At 40.5% G+C, this 17,237-nt stretch overlaps 1 protein-coding gene across 1 annotated transcript; it reads left to right on the top strand.

Moving 5' to 3' along the window:
- Positions 1 to 233: 233 nt before the first annotated feature.
- LOC310711767 (phospholipase A2 inhibitor NAI-like) lies at positions 234 to 16,708 on the top strand. The gene is made up of 5 exons (XM_083514017.1): positions 234 to 291; positions 1,700 to 1,810; positions 10,580 to 10,726; positions 15,102 to 15,233; positions 16,220 to 16,708. The coding sequence occupies exons 1-5, from the start codon at positions 243 to 245 to the stop codon at positions 16,381 to 16,383; spliced, it is 603 nt and encodes a 200-aa protein (XP_083370143.1). The 5' UTR covers positions 234 to 242; the 3' UTR covers positions 16,384 to 16,708.
- The last annotated feature ends 529 nt before the right edge of the window (positions 16,709 to 17,237 follow it).

Raw genomic sequence — 17,237 nt, 5'->3', positions numbered from 1 at the left:
TGAAACAAAAAATTAGATTTTGTAACATGATTGAACATTACAGAATTGAACACGTTAACTTGGCTGACTCTAGTGATACAACACTGAACTTTGTGTTCTAATAAAACATTATACGCAATCTCTATTTTCATCATCTCCCTCCTCTCACTGGATAAATTCTTTCCAACTCTAGCCGCATTGATCCAGGCCAGTGTCTTCCTCCACAGGTCCCCTGCTGCTTTGTCTGAGTCTTCCTCAGAGGTATGAAGTTGTTCCTCAGTATCTGCCTTCTCATGGTGCTGCTTTCTCCAGGTGAGTAGGAACCTGAAATCCTGGTTTATTTCCCCCCCCCCCCCCCAATCTAGGAGGAGATATGTATGCAGTGGACTAAGCTAGGAAGACTGAGATAGGTTCATGGATGGAAAAGGAAGCTGAAAAATGTGGATTAGACCAAGAGGATCTAGGGACACAGATTATAAATTTTGGAGGGTGGGAGAAGACCAACAAACCATATTTCCAGGACCTATAGCCATTCAAAACAAAAATCTATCCTCTAAACACCTCACTGTCAAATAGAATAGTAATTTTGTTATGGGACTCACTAGAGGGTCTGGTAGAGATTCTGTTTCATGAAGTTGGCATTACGTAAGTCTTCACTGGTAGTGCTTGATTTTAGGGTCAACACTCCCAGTGTTACCTGTGCTGATCTGGCTACTCTGCTTTGGCTTGATAAACTTCTCATGAGACTGGGGTACCAATGTGGCTTATAGGCAACCTTCCAGCTGCAACAGGTTGCTTATGACCCCTATCTGTGGATTCACCCTTTGCCTTGTGTTGGTAATTGTGGTTCCCTCAGCTGGCCAAGCAGCAGTTTGGCAGGGCTGATGAGCACAATTTCCATTGTGAGGAAGGTGGATGGGGAAGCCTCTCTTGGTGTGCCTTTCTCCCTATTACCCTCATGCACCCAACAGCTTTTTGTGAGCTGTGTGCAGAATGTGTGGTGGGATTTCTGAAATTGCACTGTGGAACTCAGTGCCCATCTGACTGGTGCTGGGACAAAGTGAGATCGACACAGCCAGATATCTGGTCAATAGGAATGCAGAAGGTAGAATGGGGGTGGTTTACATTTTCCTATTACCATGTCTTATGATGGGGAAAGGGGATGCCTTTGCGTGTGAATGCATAAATCAATATAAACTATTTGGCTGTCTGTCACTGTGTGCTTGTGTGTGAGAAAGGGGGGGGTGTGTGTGTCTGTGAACATGCATCTTTCAATCCATTACTGTTTGTGGATCCTGAAAGCTAGTAAGATTGTTATATGACAAGACTTCCAAAATTCCATTCTGCACCTAAATTGATTGGTGGATAGGAGGAAAGTGTGATGGGGTGTCAGGGTGCTTCCCATCTCTGTGTTTTGAGGAGTGGAAACATGTGTATGCATATGTGGTTATGAATGGGAAGAAGACTATGCATCTGCCAGTTTCTCTGTATATTTGTGTGCTTGTGTGATGGGGGAAGTTGGTGTTTCTATGTATGCAGCCCTCGACCCACCATTGCAAGTGGATCCTAAGAAGATGAAAACTGCTCATGTCTGGCTGGATGGATTGCATCCAACAAAGGGTGCGATCATGGCCATATTTCTAACCATGAATGTAGATGTCATTTCTCAAAAAACGGGCAACTCAATGGGGTAGCACTGTCTCCTCCTCTCTCCCTGCAGCAATGGCATATGAAGAATGTTTTGACAATTCTTTGGGTGAAGATGAATGGATTGAATTTTGCACTATTGAGGATGGCCTTTGTTTTGCCCATTTAACCAGAAACGGGTTACGTGAGTACAAAACTTTTCTGTCTTATTAAAACTGAGTCTGTGGGCCTACCATCCCTAGAGTATCTAGGGATGACTTGCATATGTACGTTCACGAGAAATGTACGTGTGAATCTTGATCTCATCCTATGTTGAGAAACAGAAACCATTTTTTTTAAAAAAGTGGAGAGATATTTCATGTATTCAGCTGAGTCATTAAGTGCTGAACCATTAAAGAACTAGAAAAGATACAAGGTGTATATGTGAGTTTATACGTGAACCAAGCCTGTGATTCTGCCTAAAACACTTTGTTTAGTCTGTTGACATATAATGGGCTTGCTGTCTAAGGTGCACCCAGAAGATTTCTCTTGCTGAGGTCCAAGATATGCTGCCTGGGCACATTCATTGAAGAAAGGGCTCAAACTTCCCACCATTTCTCTTAGTCAAATGATCTCACCTCTCCTGTCAAGCCTCTTCTTTGCAAAGAGAATACTCAAAGGACCTATTAGAGTGACCAGAGAAACTTGACCAGAAGAAGCCAAGGCTTCTACGCTCCCATGAGAAGGGAATGAGCCTTCTAAAAACAGAGCTGCTTTTTGCAGCTTGTTCCGCTCCCAACGCCTTTCCATCACTGGGGCTGAAAGATGGGATCTTCTAAGAAAGAACCTTAGGCTGAACTGTTACATGACTGAAATGTGTCCCAATATAGGACTGTGATTGATTAATCTCTCTCCGCACTCCCCGAATGTCAAAGTGAGGCTTTAAAAAGTTCCTGGTCTTGTACCACAGTGACAGGCCATAACAATAAACAAGAATGTAAAATTGCTGGGGCATCATCAGGTAAGTGAATTAACTGACCTGCCATAGTTTGGAAATTTGGGCAAAGAGGCAGTAGCCACAGGTTCTGTGCCAAAGGGATGCTGAGTTTGGGAGCTCTGCAGAAGTGTTCCCCAAACTCCCCCCCTCAAAAAAAAAGACCACCTGCCTGTTGTAGTAATTATAATGTGATGTGCTAAATGCTGTGTGGTTTTTAATTCTAACTTTTGTTATATTCCTTTATTTCTTCTTTTGTATTTTACTATTTCCTATGAACTTGACCTGTGAAGTCAACACTCACCACCGCCTTATTAGCCTTATCTTTTTCAGGGTTGCCAGTTCTTCTTATTGTCGTATTCATTCATTTCTTAGATTTCTATAACACCCTTCATCCGAGGATCACAGGGTGCTTTACAATATAAAAACACAAAAATGTATAACATAGTAACACCTTCTGTCTCTCAAAAATATAGTTTGAGGCAGCTTCTTGAATTTGGCCTCTCAAACAAGTCCGCCTTCTCCCATTTATGTGCAAATTTTACTGGAAATATCCTAGAATATTTACATGATTTTGTTGATTCTTAAAGAAACAACTTGAAGAAATAGCCTGCTAAATTCAGTTGTTGAAATCCCCCCTTATATCACCCATTTAGCCCCCCAAAATCAGTAAGCAGCATACTGTCCCCAAACTTTGCCCCCAAAGACCACTTGCCTGTTGTAGTAATTATAATGTGAGGTGCAAAATGCTCTTGGGTTTTTAATTCTTCCTTTATTACTTCCTTTATTTATTTTACTGTATTTTACTACTTCATATGAACTTGCTCTGTGAAGTGAACATTCATGACCCCCATACTAGCCTTATCTTTTTCCAGGGTTGCCAGTTCTTCTTACCATCTCCTCCATTCATTTCTGTAATTTCTACACCACCCTTGCCTCTTAAAAATATAGTACAAGGCAGATTCTTGAGTTGGGCCACTGAATCAACTCAGTGAATATCAGGTATAGATGGATGAACTCACTTTGTTGTTGGTTTTTTAATAATGATATTTATTGAAAAAAGATTTTTTTTTAAATTACAAAGAAAAAAAGACAAAAACAGAAAAAGAAAAAGAAAAAACAAAACCATCATTTTCAAATTCTCCACTTTCATTACCTTCTTTCCATGACCTCCTCCTCCTCCCATCTCTTGTATCTTGATTAATAATTGTCACAGCAAATCCTTTCCATAATTCATAATATTCTGTCATTACATTGCCTTACTCTATTTTCATCTTATCTTATAAAAAACCTTAAAACTTAAAACTTAAATCTTATTTTTACCAACTTCTCATAACCATTACCTTTTTACCTAATTCTTTAAACATTTTTACAAGAGCCAAGTAATTTCATTTCAACATTTTTCCAACATTCATAAGACATTTCTGATGATAAAAAAGAGAATAAAAAGCAATCCAATCTTCTTCCAGCGTCCCCTCCCCCCGGTCCCAGGATTGTCAGTCCTTTTTATCCCATTAGTCTGGCACATTAACCTGGTGATCTTATATCCGAGGCCTTCAAATCTCTTCCATGTCCCTTCCGCAGCTCTTCTTCATATTTTCCTTTCACTCGTGGGAACTCCAGCTTGGTAGTGTTTTTGACCCTTTTCAACAAATCAGCCCCTTTCTCATAGTCCAGACTGGACTCCATGTGGTATTTTAAAACATGTTTCAAATCCCCTCCAAGATTAGAAGTCCCAACAGCTCCAAACCTCTGACGGCCCATTGCCAGACTCAGAAAGTCCAAACATCCCTGCATAGGGGGGGTCAGTCCTAAGAGAGTTTGTGTACTGGTCCAGTAAACGCTTCCGCTGCGCCACCAGCAACAGCTCTCTTTGCAGAGCATTAATTAAGTCCAGTGCAGAGATTCTTGTTGCAGTACAAGCTTCAGAGTCTCAGCAGCAAAGAAATAACGACACAGGGAAGCATGTCTTTCCAAAGACAGGTTTATTGCAGAAAGATAACAGAAACACCTCTGGAGCTTTCGGACATTTTTGCTTCACGCCCCACACCACGCAGAGAAAACACACACTCTTTATATATTGAGCAACTTAACAACTTAACGAGCTTGACTACTTAAAGTCACAAGACATTGCTAACTTGCCAGCATCTTAGGTTTCACACCCTAACCCCCCCTCTCGCTGGCAATACAAAAAACAAAATTACTTCAGATCCATTTCTTCACAAAAGTTTTCATGCCGCTGAAACCCAAGCGGTTTTGTAAAACCATCATCTTGATTTTCATGACTGGGACAGTAATTTAATTTAACAATTCCTGCTTTTACCGTTTGACAAACATTTTGAAAGCGGATATCCAAATGTTTTGTACGACCTTTAAACTGCCCATTTTGTGCTAACTTAAGACACGGTTGATTATCACCCCATACAGTGATTGGAGTGATGGCCTTTTCATACATCTCTTGTGCCAAGCATTTGTAAAATTCTAGATTTTTCAACATTTGCAATATCTTGCCTTTTTGTTTCAGTAGAAAACTGCCATTTTTGGTCCTATCTATCTGAACACCAAGATAGACCTTCACATCACCAAGATTCTTAACTTTGAAGTGTTTATTTAACTCTTTGGCTAGTTTTTTTTTTACTTGTTCTTGTGTCTTTGAAGTATAAATCAGGTCATCTACATAAACAAGCAAAGATTCTTGAGCATCTCCTGAACTTCTGAATTATAAGCAATTGTCAGCCTTGCTCCTGCTAAAACCAATGCCTACCAAAACGTCATTCAAACACTCATTCAAATTATGAGCAGATTGCTTGAGTCCATAAATAGATTTATGTAGTTTCCATACCTGATTTGATTTACCAACTTTCAATCCTGGCGGTAGCTCCATATAGAGCTCTTCAGCCAAGTCTGAATGAAGATAAGCTGTAGAGACATCAAATTGATTCACTTTGAACCCTTTCTGAGCAGCAACTGCTAATAGTGCTCGTAGAGTTTCACTCCTTGAAGTGGGTGCATAGACTTCGGAATAATGTAACCCCCTTTTTTGCGTAAAACCTCGAGCTACAAGCCTTGCTTTGTACTCTGGTTTCCCCATCGCTGTTGTCTTTATCCTGTACACCCACCTACAACTTACTGCCTTGGTACCTTCTGGCAGTTTGGTGATGGAAAACACACCCAGTTCTTTCATAGAATTCAACTCCTTTTGCATGGCCTCACGCCACCTACTGGCCTCCTCCTGGGGTAATTGCTCAACCTCCTCAAAACTTTTAGGTTCGCAATTTGCCAAACCAGCCCAAACACTAATAGCTTGGTACCTTTCAGGAGGTTTACCTTTGTTGGTATGCTTAGAATGCCTTAACACAGTTCCTGCGATGTTCCTTCAGTTTCCCCCTCTGACCCAGAATCACTAGTTGTCACCTGTTTGTCACTAGTAGTTGAAGAACTTTCTGATTCTGACTTTACACGTCTCTCTTGCTGTACAGGTGAACTTTTAGAGCTAGAAGATTCTGACCTTACAGACTTGGGTGAACTAGACGATTTCTCACCCTCATCCTCAGACTCAAATTCCTCAGTCTGTTCTGGAACTAATACCTGCCCTGGGGCCTGAGTTTCATTGTTACTGTTCACCACATCAAATAGTATGTCAGGATTTCCATGAATTTTATTCCAACCATCCTGTTCACAAAATTCCGCACTTCTGCTGATTGTGATTTTTGTTTGATTGCCTTCTACACTCACAAATCTCCAACCTTTTGTGTTTGCTTGATAACCACAGAAAAACATTTCTTTAGACCTAGGATCGCCTTTCCTACGTTGTGCCCTAGGCACCAGCACATAAGCACGACATCCAAAAACTCTTAGATGATCATTTTTTGGTTTTTCCCCGAATAGCATGAAGTAAGGAGTGTTGCCTACTGTGCTATTGTACACTCTGTTAAAAGTATAATTCGCATACAGTGCAGCCTCAGCCCAAAAACGCTGTGGAAGTCCAGAATCAAACAGCAAAGCAGCACTGGCTTCCTGTAATGTTTGAAATTTTCTTTCGGCAACTGCATTCTCCTGTGGTGGATTGGTAAGTCTATGAACTATACCTTTCCTTTTTAACCACGTCTCCAGCGTGTGGTTCACATATTCCCCACCACAATCTGATTGTATTTTACGTACCCTGGTGTCAAATTTACATTCTACTTCTTCAATCCAATCCATCAGGATGGAAGCTGCTTGTGATTTTTCTTTCAGAAAGAAAACCCAACTAGCCCTTGAAAAGTCATCCACCAAAATTTGCATAAATCTCGCACCTCCAAGTGATTTGACTGGCATAGGGCCACACACGTCTGTGTGCACAAGTTCAAAGGGTTTCTTGCTTACTCTATCAGATCTAGGATAGTTACATGTCTTAACCTTAGCATGTTTACAAGCATAACAATCCAGAAAATTTGGACAGGGTTTAATGTTACACTCCTCAGCTAAATCTGGCATCTTGCTTACATACTTAAAGCATATATGAGCTAACCTTCTGTGTAGTAGATGTGCACAACCTGTATGAGGAGTCTTATTTACACACTTAGCTTGCGCTTCACCTGTTGAACATCTACCTGCTGCTAACTGCTCTTCATCCAAAACCAAAAGCCCATCCTCACAGGGAATTTTAACTAGCTCCTTTCCCTGTTTCGAAATGGTGCACACATCATTTTCAAACTCAACCTTAAAACCACTTTTTACCAGGCATGACACACTCAAAAGTCCATTCTTCATTCCTGGAAGAACAAAAACAGGAAGGTTAGTTTGCAAACAGTTAACATAACTTGTGCCTTTAAGGTTCATTTCTCGTTTACTATTGTCTGCTATAGTCACGGTTTTTGCAACTGGCAATGTCTTGCAGTTCATCAAGCGGCCACTAGATGTCGCGGGAACTAAACTGTGACTTGCTCCACTGTCAATTATCCACTTCAAGGTTTGTTGGCTCCTTTTAGGACTCTGTTGTGCTGCCATTGCAGATAGTCCCTTATCAGCACCTGCTCCCCCTCTGGATCATTGATTCTTGTAGTTCTCACGTCGTCTTCCCCTGTAACTCTGGAAACTGGCCTTGGACTGTTGAAATTCCTGTTGCTTTTCTGGACACTTTGCTATCAAATGAAACCTGCTACCACATCGAAAACATGACTTACTGGCCATAGCAGACACTTGTGAGGCTTCCTTACAGCTCTGCCTGCTAGTTTCCCCACGCTGGGAATTATCTGAACATCCAACCCTTGGGGTATTTGAATTATCAATACGTTTTCGATGATGTTGATATTCTTGCTCACACAATCTACCAGTCACATAATTCATATTCAGCTGGTCCTCTGGCAAAACTTGTAAAGTTAGTACTAAGTTTTCAAACCCTGCATGCAGGCTGCTAAGCAGAGTATAAACTTTAATATTTTCAGGAAAATTCACACCTAAAGATGACAGTTGGTTGAAATACTCAGTCATCTGTGACGTGTGTTCAACCACACTATCCCCTGGCTTCAGTTTCAACTCATACAAAGCACGTATAATGTTCACCTTCTCTCCGGGCGTGGCTCTATGGTGAATTCGCCTAAGAGCTTCACAGATTTCAAATGCAGACCTTAAATTTTCCACATGAGGTAATTGGGAATCGTCTATCGATACCATCAACATGCATCTAGCTTTAGTGTCCATTTTATCATGTTCCCTGTTCTGAGCATGTGCAGCAGCCTGTTGCTCTGCTGTGGCATCTGCTGCAACAGCCACAAATGGCTTTCACCTCTGGACATAGTCAGCCCACACTTCTTTGGCTTCCAACCAGACTTGAGCCCTCTTAGACCACTGCACGTAATTAGCAGAGTTCAACTTTGTAAAGGGAACCTGGAAATTTTCCACTGCCATTCTTGGGGTCTGCTGCTACTCCCTCTGTGTGCCCTTTCTTCTCTTTCCCCTTGGGATTTGTTTTACTCACTTTTCAGACGCCTCCAGCCTCCTTTAAGAGCTGGATTTACGACCAAGCCGGTCTTCTCTCATCCGAAAGCTGCTTTCACTTTCTCTGCACACAATACAGCTGTAGAAACGTAGAAGGAGCCATAACCTAAGAGAGTTTGTGTACTGGTCCAGTAAACGCTTCTGCTGCGCCACCAGCAACAGCTCTCTTTGCAGAGCATTAATTAAGTCCAGTGCAGAGATTCTTGTTGCAGTACAAACTTCAGAGTCTCAGCAGCAAAGAAATAACGACACAGGGAAGCCTGTCTTTCCAAAGACAGGTTTATTGCAGAAAGATAACAGAAACACCTCCGGAGCTTTCGGACATTTTTGCTTCACGCCCCACACCACGCAGAGAAAACACACACTCTTTATATATTGAGCAACTTAACAACTTAACGAGCTTGACTACTTAAAGTCACATGACATTGCTAACTTGCCAGCGTCTTAGGTTTCACACCCTAACAAGTCCAACCCCCCATTTCCAATTCAATCCAAGCTTTGTCTTTCCAAATCTGGTTTTTTCCAAGTTCATTTTTCAAATCCAAAGGCTCATTTTCCTGCTGGGCCAAAAGTCCCTCCATCTCTGGCGCCCAAGATTCTGCAACATCCTCTTCTATAATCTGCTCTGTCAGGACACACTCCTGTTTAAGTTCCTGGGTGGGCTCCGTATAATTTCCCACTACCTGTTCAAATGTTCTGGCCGCATTAGTCATCAAATCCGTCTTCTGACTTAACTGATCCAATAGGGCATTTATTTTACAGAAAGCACCCAACAGTGCTTCTGATAACATTGTCCTGCAAGGTCACAATTTCTTCCCCACGGTTGTAATCTGTGGCAGCTGCAAGCTCCCTAAAATTGGTTACAATTTCACAGCCCCCCTCTAGTGGGGGAGCTTCTGGTTGTTCTTTCTTTTAAGGACAATAGCAACAAAGTTTCTTTTTTAAAAGATATTTTGTCAATATTAGTTCCTTTAAAATGCGAAAGGAAACAGTGGAATCACAATGTTACTCTTCTTTTAACTATCTGTCAAAAGCATTTGTCTCTGGTCAATGAGCTTCAACATGTCAATTCAACACACTCCAGGGTCAGGACGGTGGAAAGTTACTTTACTTTAAACTCACTTCTGCAGGTTTAAACAGTCCAAAAAAAGATCCCCCTTCTTCTCCTGCTACCGAAGGGGGGTTCAACGGTTTTAAATGGTGAAAATCAATCCTTTAAAAGTAATTTTCTAAGCTCTTGTTTACGTTGTCTTTGCTTTCTTCTGACTACACGGAAACGGAAGGCTGACTTCCTGTTTAGACCTTCCCGTTTCAGTGCCAAATTAAGGTAAATTTTTAAGTCCAATTCCTTTCTAATCGCCAGTTCTTATTTGAAGTCCAGTTGTTCAATATTTGAGTACTCACGGGTGGTTACATTAGATGCCAAATTGTCCCAGGGTAAAGGCAGCGCTCTTTGGCAACGACTGTGCAGCTTCGCTCCACGGAAATAGCAGTTGACTCACAGCACCACACCACTTCCCCCTCTTCGTTTCGGAGCCCGTTAGTGGGTTCCTTTGCGGGTTGGGGGGTGCTAAGGGTGCCCGCCAAGTCCCACGGTCTCAGGCTTCATCTGTCTGTGATTTCTGAAAGGGTCCCTGCTTCGCCGCAGCGGAAAAGACCCGTTTCGCGCGGAGCTGGTCCCTCCGGTTCAGAGGGAGTCCGCCATTGCCGATGGCGCCACCCCGGAAGTCTGAACTCACTTTGAGTGCTTACCAGTTTGTGTGTGTAGAAAAACAAGTCTGTCTTCTCCCATTTATATCCAAATTTCAACAGAAACATCCTCAACTATTTACATGGTTTTGTTAATTCTTAAAGAAACTAAACTCAGTGCTTCCATTCTTTTTCTTAAATCACCCATTAAGCCCCAAAATATGTTAGAAAGCATTATATAGATCTCAATAAGAATCATCTTGATTTTTGTGTGTGAAGATGTAGTTATTTCTTTCCAATTCTCTCTCACAGGTGGCTCTAAAAAAGACAATTTTTTAGTGGGGTGTACTCCAAATTGTACCGAAGAGAATTACAGTTTCACTACAGTAGACGGTTACTTACAGACTATCCGTGAGTGCTGTGCCGATTCTGTCTGCAATGATGAAATACATAATACTGGTAAGTAGCTGCATGCTTTTAGAATTATATATCTGTATATATTCCTAAACATGAATAGCATTGAGGTTTCAAATTTCTTCCTTGGTTGGTTATATAGAAATGACATTGTTCTAGTCCTTGATTCATTTCCCTAGATTACATGGGAGAGTGTTAGAATCAGCATCACAACCTGTGTTTCAAAGAGAAAGCATGTGTACTGCCCAAAAGCATTTATTGGCATCATTTACTGACGATACTTGGGTGTGTGGATCACTCCGGATGCATTTTGGGTACTAGAGAGGGGGAAGGAGAGAATAATACATTTCCTCCATGCTCCTTGCTATTCCACTTAGCTCTGGGAGTTGTCCTGCTGGGAAGAACTGGGGAGGAAGTGAGTGGAGCCCTCAGTTGCTGCTGATGGCCCCCCAGCCAGAGAAGTACAAAAGCAGCGCTGCTGAGAAAAAGGGTGTTGGGATTGTGATGATGGTTTCCTCAGTCAAGGTTTTAAAATGGCCTCCTGCATGGGTTGGATTGTCTGAGTGTACTGCTTGGTGAAAGAAAATATGATTATGAAAACCTTTGTTCCATGCATACATCCATCTTCTCCAGTTTCTGTTTAACAATGTCTTTTCAGTCTGGGTGTATCAGAATCATTCATTTCTTTTTCTTACAAAAAGTCCAAGAAAGTTTCCCTAATTGTTCATATTATTAATAAACGTTAACCTTTTTCTTTTCTTTTTCTTTTACCTGTATTAATTACCACTACCATTACTCTGTCTTGAATAATACTAAATTCCATAAAATGTCCATATTAAAGTCTCTCAGTTGTGATCACACATTGGGTCAGTATTCAATTTTTGTTTCTCATTATAATTTGTTGGTTCATTTTCCAGTTCTGTATATTGTGTTCCATTTCTTTTTGTGTTTATGATAGCATCCCAAATTTCTCTTCTTGGACCTTCCATTTTCATTTTTTTCCTTCAGCCTTTTCCCATAAAAAGTACCATAACTTTATTGGCTCCAGATTGTATGCAGAATACTTTTTTCTCTGCTAGAACTAAAGAAAGGCCAGGACTGAAGTCCCAAAGCTTTGTCCCTTCTTGACTCCATCAGTGTCAAAAGCAGATTATTCTCCCAATCAGCATTTGTGATTTTATCTTCTACTTCTCCAAATTCTTGTATGGAAGTCATTTCGATTTCCGCATGACGATCTGCTTCCTTCAATTGAATTATTTCCTGATGCAGTCCTGCCAACTTTTCATCAATTTGGTCTGAAGCCTCTGCACATTCCCCATTTCCATTTCCCACATTAGAGTCCTCTGGCTCATTCTTTTCATCATCCTCTGACTCATTTTCTTCTTCATCAAATATTGTTCTGATCATTTTTAATTGTTCAGCCATCAACGGTTGAACACTACCAACAGTCACTGGATGCCTTTGGCATAAGAGATACTTTTAATGTTCTGAAACATATTAGCCACTTAATCCATTTTAATGTTTTCTCACAGAATTGGACTTCCATAAGTGTGACTGTGTTATCTTAAAGCAGATTCCTTTCTCATAGCTAATTATGGCTGTGTCACTTTCATTTTCTCCAGTTCTTTAGTGGCAGAGAACAAAGACACAAACAAAAAGTATTATGGATTATGGATTTTTTACATACCGGAGTTCCTATCATATGTTTTAATCTTTCTTGTCCACCATAAATCAAGCTTTCTGCTCTACTTTAGACACTTTAAGAATTAGTTTCCTTTCTGTTTTCTCAACAACAGAAAGTGGTACCCACAGATTTTCAATTGTAGATTCACCCCAACAAATGGAGGGGTGTCTCTCATTACAATGTCATTGTCCAAGTGATGCTTTTAAAAGAGAGGGTGTGATTCTTATAAGGCAATTTTGTGGCATTTGGGCATGATGGCCAGCTCATTCTAAACCCTGTCCAAATTGTGAGGCCTAGGCTGTAGAAAAATGACCTTGATTCCAACATCTTGGAGCTAACTCCCAGATCATCCTTATGTCCAGAGTGATTTAATAGCCAGTCTACTTGTTTGACTATTATCAATCACTATGTAATTATCTTCTGTCAGGCAGAGCTAGCAGAGAAATAACCGCCGTGCCTCTCTCCAGGAAGTCCTATACTGTTACCTGGTGTTTGTGTGTGTGTGTGTGTGTGTGTGTGTGTGTGTGTACACATGCAGAGACCTGGGGCCTCTTTTAAGTATTAAGTGTATATAAATGTATTACATACAAAATAATAGTAATAAATAAAAGGCACAAAAACACATTTACACACAAACATACACATATATATTCTTCAATAGGTGACAGTACAGTTTAGAACAACGTAACAAAGAAACAACATGATGCACGTACATAACATTATATACATAAATATATTGTAATAAGAAATACATGCCACAATGCATAATGGAAGATAAGCAATGCAGAAAAAGCAGCAGTGGGAAATTAGCTACATTGGCAACCCAGCACTATACTTTACAAGTCATCCACTAAAATGTACAACTCTTTTTTGCCCATTTCAGTTGCGACTTTAAAATATAACACATATTTTAAAACAGTACCAGTATGAATATTAAGAGACGAAATGAGAGAAAAACTATCAGCAGCATATTTCTCTCTCTTGAAAGCTAGCTCTTAATCCCTTCTCCTGCCAAGGACAGATAGCACCCAAAGCAGAAAACACCAAGCAGAAAGAAACTGCTGTTAAAGTTGCCCTTTCAGGGTCAACCTACCAGGGCTGGCTAATCACAGGACGGTCTTGCACCTGAAACCTATCTGTTCTCTCTCTCCCCATCCCAAAGCACACCATAAGACAGGCGAAGTCCAGCACCCCAGTTGCTGGCACCTCTGTCTAGTTTTTCAAGGTAGTAACCAAATCTGCTTGTTTAATGCCAGAAGCAGTGGAGGCGAAGGCTCAGAAAAAGCTCACTATGGAGGCCAAGTGGCCAAAATATTGGGAAATGTTCTCTCATTTCTTCTCTTAATATTCATACTGGTACTGTTTTAAAATATTGGGAAATTTTGGAGCAGGAAGGAGATAATCTGAAATTGCAGAGTTTTGAGAAACTAAAGGATAAAGTGCGAGACTGGCTTCACTATTACCAAATAAGAGAGACCTTTAATCTAGATAAAAAAATTGGCTTCCAGGTGGAAAAATCAAAGTTGGAAACAGAACTGTTAGATCCTAAAACAAAGATACTTTCAAGAATGTATAACTTGCTGTTAAAATGGAACACTCAGGATGAGATGGTTAAATCTGCTATGATTAAATGGGCACAAGATGTTGGACATAACATTATGTTTGCTGACTGGGAACAGTTGTGGACCACAGGTATAAAATTTACGGCATGTAATGCCCTAAGGGAGAATATTATGAAAATGATTTACAGGTGGTACATGACCCCAGTCAAGCTTGCAAAAATCTATCATCTGCCCGAAAATAAATGTTGGAAATGTTAAGAGACTGAAGGTACATTCTTTCACCTTTGGTGGACGTGCCCAAAGATCAAGGCTTTCTGGGAGATGATCTATAATGAAATGAAAAAGGTATTTAAATATACCTTCCTGAAGAAACCAGAGGCCTTCCTCTTGGGCATAGTCGGCCAATTGGTGCCAAAGAAGGACAGAACTTTTTTTATGTATGCAACAACAGCAGCAAGAATATTGATCGCAAAGTATTGGAAGACACAAGATTTACCCACACTGGAAGAATGGCAGATGAAGGTAATGGACTACATGGAACTGGCAGAAATGACCGGCAGAATCCGAGATCAGGGAGAAGAGGTGTTGGAAGAAGACTGGAAGAAATTTAAAGACTAGCAGAAATACTGTAAAATTAATGAATGTTGAAGGGATGTTGGACTGAAAATAAGTGGTATTGGTAAAAAGATTAATAAGAATATGTAAATATGGATTGACAACGGCTGGAAATATATAGTTATAATAGGTTAAGATAATAAGTAAAGATAAATGATAGCGGGTAAGGATTTGCTGAACCAACTATGTGAACTGGAATACAAAAAAGGGGGTGTGAGGAGGTCAGGAAATAAGTAAATGAAATATAAGACATGAAAATATTGATTTCTTGTTAATTTTGTTTTCTTTTTTATTCTTTATGTATTTTGCCTTTTTATTTTTGTATTTCTTTGTTTTTTATTATTGTTACGCTTTTCTTACTTCCTATTTTTAATTTGGTAACTTTTTATTGTCTGAAAAATCTTAATAAATATCATTTAAAAAAATAATAATGCCAGAAGCAGAGTGCAGTGGAGAATACTGCAGCCACCTCTGAGAATTATAGAACTGTAATGTAGGCATTTTTATGGAGATATATGGGTTGGATCTAGGTGTTAACTGTAGTCATTGCTTTTGATAGACACAGAACGTGTTCGCAATCGGCGAAAGTGTGAGGCCTGTCGTGCATCTGGTTCAGAAGGTTGTCCGGACTTGGAAACTATCAGATGTTATGGGAATGAGACTCAATGCATTTCATTCGTCCTTGTTCATAGTAAGTAGCATTGCCTGCCCAGGAGTGGGAGAGGAGAAACACAGCCTGCCAGGGTGCATGGGTTGCTGTCATTCTGTTTGTGGCTTCATGCCAGAAAATAGTTTGCATGTGTGTTGCGGGGGCAGGTTTTATTTTTCTTGAAAATATTACAGTGTTAAACTCACTTTTGCTTCATATTTATATAGATGAGCCTGTATATTTCGGTGGGGGGGGGGTGAGAAAGAGAGAAATAATCTGTTTGTTAATTTACATGCGAGACTGTTTTTTTAAAGAGGGTTTTTGTTAGCCTTTTTTGAAAAGTAAAAGCAGCCATGGAGCTCTGCTCTGGAATGCAATTTCAGTGTGGATTGGGCCCCTCTCCCATAATAACTAAAAGAGAATTTAGTTAATTGTTTTCTACATTTTAAACATACAGTGGCGCCCCGCAAGACGAATGCCTCGCAAGACGGAAAACTCGCTAGACGAAAGAGTTTTCCGTTTTGGAGGTGCTTCGCAAAACGAATTTCCTATGGGCTTGCTTCGCAAGACGACAATGTCTTGCGAGTTCCTGCTGGTTTTTTTCCCTCCCCCCTTTTTTCTAAGCCGCTAAGACGCTTATCAGATGATCCGATCAGCAGCTAAGCCGCTAAAAGCCGCTAATAGCGCTAATCCGCTAATCCTTCAATGGGCTTGCTTTGCAAGACGAAAAAACCGCTAGACGAAGAGAATCACAGAACAGATTCTTTTCGTCTTGCGAGGCACCACTGTATGTGTGCTATTCAGCTATACAACTTTTAGAAGACATCTGACAGCAGCTGGGGCAACCCATTCAGGTGGGCAGGATAATAAGAATAAGAATTCATCTCATGATGTGATTCTGACATGCTTTCTGTACTTGTGCAATACCATTAACAATAACAACAAAGTTCCTATTCTCTCTCTTCTGCACAAACCCACATCCGTTACTACCCATTACTCCTGTGACCATGCCCCTTTCTCTTTACCAGATAACAGTTTGGTTCCTGATGTATCTTATAAAGGCTGTGCAACCCCGTCTTTTTGTGAGTTGGCGAGGACATCACCGTATAATGGATACTTTTTGGGCACTATAACCCAGGCAAGATGCTGTGACACTCTGCCTTCCCCACAGCCGCTTAACTTTGAAGGGTAATTAGGAGAGGAGAATACCTTCTTCCTTTTGGAGTCCACCACTTAATGAAGGTGAAGGTTGCATGTCTATGGTGGGATTGCAGAGCGACTGGGATTCACAGGACCCTTGATTTTGAGTCCTCTATTTTGGAAATGTGATGCAGGGGTTAGAGAAGCTAAAGTAGAAATATGGGTCTTGGGGGCTTTGTCTCATGATATACGGGTTAAATTTTCCTTTGTTCACAATCAAAATAAATTGTTGTTGCTGTAACATCTGTGTTGTGTTTCAGTATTTATCTAATTAAGGATATTTGGTCATGATGTTGGAGAAGGGCAATGTTCTTAGAAGGATCAAATTGGTAATTGTTATTTTATAGATTGATCAGTATATGTAAGAATAGAAACATATAACAGAGACACTGTATCAGTTATTGCTTTTGTAACTTTTAAAACCAGTTTCTGCAAGTAAAGCTTTAAAACTTACTTTTGTGTGATGTGAATTTATTTCTACACAATGGTCAGATCAGAAAGAAAATTTCCACTAGCTCCTCATTTCTTCAGCTGACACTCCTCTGGCCCAGGGGATCGTTTGATGAGAGGGAGAAGCAACTTGGTCACTTCAGCCCATTGGGTACCCTCTTCTCACGCTCAAGCACTGTAATGCAATCACTACCCCACCCCATCTGTTGTAGCTAATCAAGGTACACTCAATGTACTTCTTTTGTAGCTGACAACCACATCTCTCTGTTATGTGAGGGGTGGAAACTGTGCACCCCCTTCAGAAATCTCCCAGTTGGGAAATTGGATCTAGCCCTCTAGTTTTCAGCACCCTCATAGCAATCTTTACAACTTGGGCATTTGATAGGTTTAGTCTTA

This window comes from Podarcis liolepis (assembly GCF_965112155.1).
Source record: "Podarcis liolepis genome assembly, chromosome: 7".
In the NCBI taxonomy this organism is placed as follows: Eukaryota; Metazoa; Chordata; class Lepidosauria; order Squamata; family Lacertidae; genus Podarcis; species Podarcis liolepis.
This window is presented reverse-complemented; position numbering and strand designations above follow the sequence as displayed.